General features: G+C 34.9%; 1 protein-coding gene across 4 annotated transcripts; it reads right to left on the bottom strand.

Moving 5' to 3' along the window:
• Nucleotides 1-814: 814 nt before the first annotated feature.
• Nucleotides 815-11,213, bottom strand: LOC142551599 (ribonuclease J-like). Of its 4 annotated transcripts, none has more exons than XM_075660918.1 (17): nucleotides 10,864-11,213; nucleotides 10,206-10,446; nucleotides 9,780-9,903; nucleotides 9,098-9,154; nucleotides 8,450-8,641; nucleotides 8,270-8,347; nucleotides 6,800-6,982; nucleotides 6,633-6,713; nucleotides 5,673-5,738; nucleotides 5,494-5,586; nucleotides 4,669-4,794; nucleotides 3,948-4,061; nucleotides 3,642-3,737; nucleotides 3,433-3,530; nucleotides 2,897-3,348; nucleotides 1,317-1,753; nucleotides 815-1,215 (listed from the first exon to the last, which is right to left on the bottom strand). In XM_075660918.1, exons 1-17 carry the CDS (start codon nucleotides 10,970-10,972, stop codon nucleotides 1,120-1,122), a joined length of 2,643 nt encoding a protein of 880 aa, XP_075517033.1. In that variant the 5' UTR covers nucleotides 10,973-11,213; the 3' UTR covers nucleotides 815-1,119. The 4 variants fall into 4 exon arrangements, with proteins under 4 accessions (XP_075517033.1, XP_075517041.1, XP_075517049.1 ...); XM_075660926.1 differs by having other exon boundaries at nucleotides 10,206-10,434; nucleotides 10,864-11,211; XM_075660934.1 differs by lacking the exon at nucleotides 10,864-11,213 and adding an exon at nucleotides 10,599-10,617 and having other exon boundaries at nucleotides 10,206-10,434.
• Nucleotides 11,214-11,230: the final 17 nt, after the last annotated feature.

Here is an 11,230-nt window from a genome sequence, read left to right as displayed (position 1 = left end):
ACAGATGGAAGCAACTGACTTTCCCAACTGCTAATGAAGACAAAACCAAAACACTTGTTTGAATGAACAAATTTTTATAAAAAAAAATTAATGACTTTTTTTTTAAAAAAATTTAGATTTGAGATGGGAAAGACTGGACGACTCTAATTTGTAGTCGTTTAGTTTATTTGGCGGCTAGATTAATAAATTATTAGCTAACAGAGACAAGACACATGATTTGCATACATGAATCGTATCATTAATATATCAAGTTGATTCATATTTTTTTTATATTTTTTAATTATTATTTGGATAACTATAACACAATTATATTAAATATGTAATTTGTAAAGAAAAAATGTGTATTTTTGAATTTTTAAAATGAATTAAATTGCAGTTCTTGATAAATTATATGAAAAATATTAATTATGTAAATGGATATGATATATTTCGTAAAAACTAATTGACGTCATAAAATCAGACCAACTTTTATATAGAGTATAGATATGCACAATATTCTGCTCTGTCAAGCATTTGGTAATTGATCATTACAAAATATAAAAAACTTACACGTTGTCTCATTCTTGATTGTAGCACTAAATGACTCCAAGAGTTGATCCAACTATATATTAAAGGGATTTCAAGTGGGTTTTACACATCATTATGTTGTATATGACGCAAAAATATAGGACATGAATCTTAAGAGTACTGTGTTTTTTTATTGAAAAAAAAACTTGTAAGTTTGATGAAATCGTTCCTTATTTCATTATACAACCAATTCACCAAGAATATATTACCAGGAAACAGCATGAAATGAAATTTTAAGTTACAGATCAATGTATAACTTTGCATTTAATTCTACAGTCATTAAGCAGTTTATACAACACACTAGGCTACAAAATTATTCTTATATTTTTTTACAGTTTTTCCATTCCAACAGTTAGCATAAACAAGAAACATCGATGCCTAAGTCGCATAAAGATATTTCACAGTTTGGTTGATAACAATCAAGGGAACACTGGCCCTTCTTTCAATGCATTTTATTCACTCAGAGCATGTTTGTTGTTCATGTTTTTCAATAGAATGGCCATCTCCCCTTTGTTGCTTCGAAAAATTAGCTGTACAAACTGCACTTGCCGATCATTTGGATGCATTCGTCTCCAAATCCGATAAGATCTTGTTCATATCCTCAAAATACGGCCAGTTCTTTTGCATTTTCGTCTCACTCTTACTTTCCTGTCGAAACAGAAATAGCAGACCAATTTCAGAGAGATTTTCTTGGCATGTAAAGCTTCTATTATGGATAATTCATCTAAATAAAAAAGAAAAAAGTAAACCTCGTATTTCTGAACTAGAGACGTCCACAAAGATTTACACTGTCCTGGACTTCGAGTAATTCCTTCAGACGAGAGATTTGAAGATATCTCTTCCCAAAGAGCCATTCGCCCCCTGAGGACTTGGAACCTGCTGTGAAGTTCCCCACGGATTTTGATGAGTTTCATCACTTCTTCGGATTCCCATTTGTTCCTTTTTGCCGGTGTAGTAGTTCTTAGACTAGAATTGGGCAGGCCAGAATCGAGTTTACTGCTTTTTTGTTCGGTTTTTTCTTCGTGTTCCTCTTCTGGAAGCAAATCTCCTTTCCCTTTGGATTGATCGAGAACTGATAAGGTTGAAAATGACTTCCAGAAATCTTTAGACTCATCAGCAATGAGATTACTCTCAGGCAAGTCAGTATCAGACATCATTTCGTCTTCGTGAAGAACTATGTCATTAACTGCCAAAAAAAAACATAAATTTCCAAAAGTTTAGGAAATCAAATTTCACAAGGGTAGTATTTGGATTGAAGGATTTGGCTTTGAGAAAATGATTTGAGGGAAGTATTTCAATGTGATTTCATTTGTATGAATTTTAAATCCATTACATTATTAGTTAATAAAGAAGTTAAAACATAACATGAAGATTTCAAATTCATGTATTTCAAGAGTGCCCAAACAATTTGGATGCATTTGGATCTAGGATTTGAAATTCTGACTTCAAAATTCTCTCATCCAAATGCACCTAAAAGGTTTTGATAAATCTAAATCAACAAGTATGCTTCCAAGAACTATAAAATAGAATCAAACATTAGCTATTTTACCCAAAGAAAAACTAAAAAAATAGTGCAACTAAGATATCTTAAGTCATATAACGACACCACTACCGTGTTTCGACTTTTGTACCACATAGGCAATCAAATCTCACCACAAGGGGAATTGTTGCTTTCCAACATGTATTAAGTAAAATATATGTTTGATAAATCATGCGATACTTCTAATTATCAGTTTTATATCCATTTCTTTATAAAACCATAAAAATTTTGTTATATAATTTTTACTACTCTATACCTGTCATGAGCCCAAGTATATTGGGCCTAAAAAATTAGGATCGTGCTTTTAATCCACAAGAACACACTAGAAAAGGAATTTACTTGAGTAAGGGGAAAGAGAAACAAATATATAAGGCTGGAGTCAGTAATAGGAAAGACATTCTAGCAGATTGATTGTTTGGCTAACTTTGTGCTAGGGTAGGGAGAGAGGAGTGCCTTTCTTCTTGTAAAGGATTTGACCCTTGGCTGGGTGTTTCACTCAGATTATTATAGTTCTTGTTTCTTTGAGTCACTGTAACTGTGCGACAGTGTTCTTAATTCACTATTTTCTAAATATCAGTTTGTATTCTCTCAAGTTTGTATTGTGGTCATATCAATACCATTGAATTTCAACCCCACGCCTTCCAACCACCTATTAGATTTAATGCACAATGATCAAAGATAGCAAACCTAACCCTAGAAGTTCGTAATGAACAAACAAGTATTTGGTCTACAACTTTGAAAACAGAATATTGTCGAATAAAGAAGTGGTAAGCAAGAATAAAACATTACCTTCCAATTCTAGTTCTCTTGTGTTTCTCAAAATTGCATGGCCATTTCCATCTTCCTCGAGTAAATCAATAGATTGTCTCTTAGTTTTCTGCCCATCGACCGATTTTCTCAAAGTTGAAACCTCAGAATTAGTATGCCACTTCCCAGATAGTTTGACATTGATCTCATCAGCTAAAACTGCAGCAGGATTTTCAAAAGCAATTGCAATGACTTCAGGTCTTTTGCTGCTGTACTTCCTCACAATTTTTCTCAAAACTTCAGAAACCGTTCTTTCCATGTGGGCCAGAGGGCAATTTACAGGACAGCTTGACAGTGAAGCATGCGCCGCTTTATGAAGAGCGTCTAAGAGTTTTCCTTTGTCAAGCCATAAGCATCGTGTAGTAATTCTTATTTTTCCTTTTAAAGTCATTTCGACTGAATCATCCATAGCTTGAGGGCGCAAAATTTCCATACTACGTAACAGAAAAAAAATTGTTATCGAGCATAAACAAAGTCAACAAAGTTGTTTTTTTGCTCCCCTCAAAAGAAAGGCACACCTGACAACTATAATACCATCAAAAGCTATCCTCATTCTTTCGTCAATGCACAGTTCAGCTGCCGTACCAAATGCTTTGTCACCATCATTGTACATCAACTACAGGATCAGTTAGACAGCAGAATGTTTTGATTTCTTTAAATACAAGAGCATGTTTGCTTGACATAGCGAGAGATGGAGAGAGAGAGAGAGAGAGAGAGAGAGAGAGACCTGCAGATTCTGTTTACCTAGGGAAGCAAAGCCGTTTGACAGGACCCTTCTATTCTTCAAGTGTGACACACCCAGCATTTCACCGTTCTTTATAACCTGAAAGGACAAAGCAAGTGAAAAAGGAGCCCAGTAGATATAATCCAGAGAGAAATTTAAAACGTTTTGATCAAATGATGATGATCATTTACTGACAAGAGGGAAATAATGAGGCCACTCTATATAAAATTAAGCCAAAGAATATGAAAAGCTTCGAGGAAAAAAAATGTACTAGGAGAAGAGAGATTTGAACTGAAATAGGTTACTTACTGCGGTATGCCGAATGCCAGTTGACTTCCCAAGCATTTCATGCTCTCTCAAGAATAAGAGTTCTCCATGAATGGGTAGAAAGTGTTGTGGCTTAACAATTTTTAGCACTTCTTCCTTTGTAAACGAATAATATTAAATTCACAAAAAGTGAAACAAAAACATAGTGGAGCCCACAATATGTATAATTTATCTCGCAAATTACGGGGAAAAAACAGTACTATAAAATAATTATTACAAGAAACTAGCAAAATACCCTAATGTTATCTGGTTTCTCATGTGACAACAATTTCTAGTCAATTCCTAAAAAGCTTGGCGTGGGTATGCAAATTATGGAACAAAAAGAAAAAACAACAATCTCAGGATGAAGAACATCCACTGATCTACATTTTAAAATCCCAAGACCAAGAATATGGTCAGATATCCCCATGGGATAAATTATAGAGTTTTCCTAATTTTTTACTTCAAGTAAAACTAAATCAGCAGCAGCATTTCATTTGTTTGCAAGAAAATGCAAAGGTGGATAATCAGAATAACATGCAACAGAAAGGAGAATAAATGTGCCCTCTATGGTTCTAACAGCATAACATTATAGGCATGTTATGAGACCAGAATGTTCGAGAATAGCTTCTGAACTTATCAGAGTTAAACACAATACGCCAGGTATCATCACGGCAAAAATAGAAATTCAAAAGAGATTCTTGTAAAGAAATGAAAACCATACCAGTTCTTCACGATAGGCATGACCGGATGTATGCAGCATTTCATTTTTTCCCATCACTATTGTCGATCCAATTTCAGATACACGATTTAGCATTTTCATTACTCTCGTCTCATTACCTGGGATTACCTATATAAATAGGGTTTATTAAGCAGTATCTATGGAAAAATGCTAAAACAAAAATTTGTAAATATACGATCTCAACCATACAAGGTTCAAAATATTAAAAAATGGCAATTTTTATAAGCTGGTTCTCCTACACTGTTTTCACGTAAGTAAACACTATCTCTATCAGTTACACTAGTTTAATTCACAGATGACTGACATTTTGTGGATCGGTAATGCCAAAAGCACAGAAATACAATTGCGCTAGCATAACAAAGCATCTGATAACAATATTAGAAGCATTTTTCTGTTAGTTTAATTCAAAGATGACCGACGTCCTGTGGATAGTTGATGCCAAAAGAACAGAAATACAAGTGTGCTAGCATAACAAAACATCTGATGACAATATTAGAAGCATTTTTTTGTTTTCCATTTTTTGGTTTTCACAGGGCATCGAAACCCCCTCTAGAAATTTGTGAAACAATATAAATGAATGATGCAACTGATTTACAAACCACAAATGCTCATTCACAATCAACTCGCTGTGTCACACCGGTTGTCTCATAAAATCCCTTACTCAAGAACCAAACTATGTCGTGTCCACACCATCTTCTTATTTTCTTCACTTTATTCACGCTAACAGGTTATTGTGTGACAACACATTATTACATTTGCCTGCATTAACCCGAAATATGAAAACTATTGACAAGTCAGATTCATTACCTTCGCAGAATATAAAATCAAATCATCTTTGTTCAACTTGAGAGAATGACTACTTCCATATGATGCAAGATTCAGCGCAGCACGTGGTTCAGCCTGAAGAATAATAAATCATACACTAGTCTCACAATATGGAATGAAGCATAGGAAATAACCCAAGCATAATGTCAGCAGTAACCCACTTGAGAACCAGTTGTGACAATTAGCAAGTCCTTTGGGGTATAAGCATCAATATCTTCCACTTTCACCTGCACACCAAAGTTATCTCAAGAGGCATTGGGGAAATGACAATACAATGAGAACAAAGAGATCATAATCGTCAATTTGGGGCAGAAGAATCAATCTTGCCCTTTATTTTAATATTTTCATGTGTCCATAGCTAATTTTTCAGATCTGCGGAACTTCACATTTTCTATCCAAAAATTAACATCCAATTTCAGGGTCGGTGACAAAACGGAGAAGGGAAAACCCAAATAACACTGAATAACTAATTTGTTCATGATATCACATCGACATAATATTTTTAAAAAAATATGATAAAAATTTGAGCAAATGATATATTTGATGCCAATTGTAGTTGCTTGTCATTCCGCCTCACTTTGCACCAAAGATTAACACAATTTAGTGTTAAAAACACAACGAAACCAGTTACAAAAAGCTCGAACTTTCTCACAGTCATCCTTAAATTGTAAATGGAGCAAAAAAAAAATAATGATTCACAATATCTCAGACCAATCAAGGAGAAAAACAAATCGATCTAAAGTTCATCATAAAGCAAATAACATGCGAGGACTGCTGGCACATGTTTAAGGTTTAGACATGTTATCCCGTCTTGGGCCCATTGAAAAGGAACATCAAGAAAGACTCTGCATAATCGACTATGAACAACTACTTGGTGCAATCAAAATTGCAATAATTTTATCCTTCCATCTAATTCCCAAAACAGATGAAAAAGATTATTTGATTGATGTCATGACATTTTAGTAATTTTAAGTCCATGACATTTTAGTTCATACTCGTGCCCTAGGTTATGTGACTGTCACATCGTGAAAAAAGAAAATCAAAATATATACCATAGATCCACCTAAAATACAATTTGGAAGAGATATTTGTAAACCACAGTTAATGTAAAAAGCCATTACCAAAGTTGATGGATCGATGGGTGCCTTTCCATCTCTCCATGCAGCATCCAGGTACGTCCTCAAGGACATACCAACAAACACCTAAAAAATGGATGATCATGTCGTCTCAATGAATTTTTCAGAGTGGGCCAAAGGAAGAGAAACATTAAAATAAATTTGGAGCATACCAGCTTTCGGCCAGTTAAATCAGCTGCCGCTTTTACACTTCCCAAGCGGTGAATATTTGACGCAAACTGAGTGGTTATTACCCTTCCTGTGGCAGATGAAATATGCCTCAATAATGAATTAGCCACAACTGTCTCGCTAAGTGTCCTTCCAGGAGAGAGTACATTTGTTGAATCACTCATCATCTGCAGAACAGTATATGGATAATGAATTGCATTTCATGTCATCTTTTAAGAGAAATTTGTTGGTGCATCACTATACCAATGTATGAACCAATGCAAAAGTTTCCGACTTAGCCAATTATCCTGACAAATGATAGAAACCACCAGTGGAAGTCAAGCATGGGACCAAGTTTGAGAATCATAACCAGGTTCAGAGGTGGTGCACACTACCCATTGCTCTCGACGTCAAAAAAACATCAAATCATTTTTTCCCCATTTCCTGGTTTTTCTTTCCTAGTTTCAATTAGTTCACACCATCCTATGCAGGACATTACAGTAAAACCCTGAGTCTAGGACAGCTTTTACTTTTCTGCTTTAGTTATGTATCACCATTTAAGGAAATTCAAGCGTCTTTTAAAGTCGAGGAAAAAAACGGTAATTAGCAACACCATTTCAGGACTGCAACTTTGGATGATCGCAATTATTATGCTAAGGCAACCCAAGTAACTTATTAATAGCATTCAGGTTAATCCTTGGCCACATAAAGTCAAATACTGCAGCAATTATCAGAAACCTGAGTGACAAAAAACAGTGCAAAAGTAAAAAAACATGCTTATGAAGATAATATCTGCTCTTTGATCTGCGTTTTTTTGCTGTTTGATGCAACAACGGTATTTAGAAAATTCTCCATTGCACAAAAGAACGGGAATCAAGGTAGATAAGAATTAACTCTAAAAAAAACATATTCATAGCTTGATGCACCCATAAATTAAGTCCATATGACCTGATCCTATACTAACCTATGTTTACTATAAAAAATTTATTGTCATTCATTATTCAATCTTTCAAAGGGCCATCTCCATTATTAAGCCTAAGATTCAAACATTTGGTTAACTTTATTAGCTAAAACCCAATTGCAATGGTACAGATCTGAGTCAAAACCAAAAATACAGACTCATCATCTATGCATGTATGCAATAACTGTGGAATCCAACTTAGCCTCCAATTGGCTTGTTTTGACATATTTACTTCTTCTCGGGCAGTAATGCGGTATATTTAAATTTTTTAAGTGAACCTTAAGCTCTCCAAATTAAAGTAATATTTTACATACAAATACAATCATTTAATTCATTTTAGACAAAATATGCTTATTGTCTAACACCAGGAATATATTTATGGCAGTCAAAAGACATTCTTTGCCACAAAATAAAGGGCTCTCCTCTTTCAATATACAAAGATCTTTTGACTCTGAATTTGAGTTCTTTTATACATATTAAATAGGGAATGATTAGACATAGGGCAAGTGCTCACCAAAGTTACTCCTTCCTTCGAGAGCTCTTCCAATGCCACACGATCAAAAACTTTCCCATCCAATGGAGACTCATCTATCTGTCAAATGTAAAATCAATATTGAATAATGTTTAAAGTAGATACAAATAAGAATAAGGAAAATAAGCACACAAAAAACAGAAAAAAAACAAAAACAATCACCTTCCAATCTCCCGTATGAAGAATAGTACCATCAGCACAGCGGAAAACCAACCCAGAACAATCAGGAATCGAGTGTGTGACTGTAATTGGTTCGACTTCAAATGGTCCAGCAACAAATCTTCTCCGTGTCTTGAAAACATTTAGCCTAGATGGAACCAAAATCCCAAACTCCTTTAGGCGCTTTTTGATAAGCTGCATGGATCAAAAAGGAAAATTAGAAAGAGAACGCGTGCAGGTTTTGTATAAGTGGAAACACTTGGAATTTATTAATAGTCCTTAACGAATCGATAATAAACAATAAACTACCCAGGGAAGATTATAAAGGAGTTTTGGTCCTAAGATAACTTTCTAGAACATATAAGGTAATTTCTGAAATTTTCTAAGATGAGTAAAAAAATATCAACATGATATGACGGAAGTGTTGGAGTGAGCATTGTCATGTTCTACCCCATATCCTAGATTAACAACAAGGGGATTATTGTTCATTCACATCTATCCCACTTAGCCATCTATCTAATCATTGTGATTAATGATACAGTGGTATAAACGAAGTAGACATCACATTAATCATGTCAACATGGGATTCCCTTAATGTGAAACAAGAACAGAAAAACTCCATTGGCACACAAAACCAGAATAATAACAAACCTCCATCGTGAAGGACGAAGCAAATATTGGTGTGTGAGCATCCAAAGCTGGGATGACCTGCAAACATTAAGACGTCATTATACAAGGGTTTTGCGAAAAAGTGCAAAAGGAACAAGATATGCATCTCAATGCCAGCAGACATTTAACGTGTCTTACATCATTCTCAAAGGCTACCTTGGCACAATATTCATATCATAGACATTTGCCCAGTCATAAACTGAGAAAATAAAACCATATACTATTCATCTGCCTTGAAAGACAAAAAAAGAAGAATAAAGAGAGAAAAGAAGTGATGGTGACAAACATTGCAAGGTCTCTCTCTAGCATAATCTATATTCAAAACATGTTATCTACTGAAATGAACAGGATAGTATTGTGAATAAACTGATACTGTACAAGCCTAAAAAACAATGGAGTCAGCGAAGCATGCTCCTTTTTAAACTTAACATATAGCAAATGAATATACACTGCTGCAGGAGCAGCAGAATGGGATACCAGAGAAACGAAAATCACTGGTTTTCAGAGTCTAATTGGGCTTTTGTTTAAATAAAATCAAACTTTTTACTCGCATTCACATATAAAACTCTATGGATGAATTGTCCATTGAATACTAAAACTCAGAATTCCTAGTGTGAAAAGTATTATGAATACTAAATTTCAAGAGGCAGAATAGAAACTTTACCCAAGGCAACGCACCAATGTGATCTTCATGCCCATGTGTGATTACTACTGCTTCAATTTTGTGACTCCATTTTTTGATAAAAGTGGTATCAGGAATAATCTTCTGGACACCAAGTTCATCGTAGCTGGAATTAAGAACATGATTAACATAAAATTTGATCAGAAAATAAGTGTAAACGAAAAAGATAAAATATGTGCATGTGACAGAAGAGAGTTTCAATATGCACAATTTTCTGAAGTCCTGGAATTTGTCTGGTTTAATTGTTTCGCCTTCCGAAAAAGAAGAAAGCCAGTTTTCTATTCTTAAAGAAACGACAATAATTATGAAAGAACAAGAACAGGGCCAAGACAGAAAAAATTCCTCACGCGACAAGCATCAGCTTCAAGAATGGTGAATATTCAGGTACTCTGTAATATGGGAACTTACTCTGGGAACATTACACCAGCATCAATCAAAATATAACGATCATAATTTCCAACTAGCATGCAGTTCATCCCAATTTCTCCAAGACCGCCTATTGGTAGTATGCGTAAAGGAGGTCCATCAGATCCTTCGTAAAATTGCTCCATCTTGCGTTGAACAGAATCCTCCATACTCTTTCCAAGTCCTTCTGTTCTCCCTGACCTTCCGCGAGGTACTTTGGAACTACGGGCACCTGAAAAAAGCACTACTATTTCATTAAATAGTGAGCTATAACACAATCACATTGTGGATAATAGTGTTAACTCAAAATTTCTAAATTATCCTAATTACAAGACCGATTAATGGTGACAAACAAATAGCAAATGCTCGGTAATTGACGCGAAAAGAATGTGATACCCTAATTACGAGACCGATTAATGGTGAAAAACAAATGCCAACACCACTGCAACTCTATCTGTCATCAATCTCATTCCCCTTTCTCGATAAACGATACAGCAAAAAAAGAAACGGGTTTTGGGCCAACCTTTTTGTCAATATAATCCCCATTACAATGTCGAATCACATATCACCAAGTAAAATGCGTCCATACGGTATTTTGTGAAGCATAACACAGAATTAAAAAACAAAAAAACAAAAACTTTGACGAATTTTATCAGCATACGCTTTATAGAAGGAGCTGATGCACAACAAGAAATGGAATTTCTTCCGGGTTTTTCTTGATACCATAAGAGCTTGTGGTTACATACAGGAATTACACCCAAAGAAGCCATTCCTGAACAATACAAATATAAAATCACTTGGACTTATGCAAGTTTTCCTATATCTGGAGCCTTTCAATCCAGTAAGAATGAGAGCTGGGGCAGCAAAATCCAAAACCCTGAACTTCAAAATGCTAGAGTGCGCGTGTACGCGCAGGGTTTAAGCGATTTGTGATGCGGGAACAATAGCTAATATCCGTTGCTTATCATCAACAAAATAAGAAAGTGAGAGGAAAAAGTAAAAATACTGGAAAATGGACCTGCACCTGA

Source organism: Primulina tabacum, chromosome 1 (genome assembly GCF_025594145.1).
Source record: "Primulina tabacum isolate GXHZ01 chromosome 1, ASM2559414v2, whole genome shotgun sequence".
Taxonomy (NCBI): Eukaryota; Viridiplantae; Streptophyta; class Magnoliopsida; order Lamiales; family Gesneriaceae; genus Primulina; species Primulina tabacum.
This window is presented reverse-complemented; position numbering and strand designations above follow the sequence as displayed.

Bases quoted from the DNA above. Each gene is read 5' to 3' on its own strand.
- LOC142551599 (XM_075660918.1), bottom strand. From the start codon at position 10,972: ATGGCTTCTTTGGGTGTAATTCCTGTATGTAACCACAAGCTCTTATGG. The intron at 4,795-5,493 runs GTAATGAATCTG...CTATTTATATAG, and splicing joins TGATTTTATATTCTGCGAAG to GTAATCCCAGGTAATGAGAC. The intron at 3,349-3,432 runs GTGTGCCTTTCT...TCTGTTACGTAG, and splicing joins GATGGTATTATAGTTGTCAG to TATGGAAATTTTGCGCCCTC.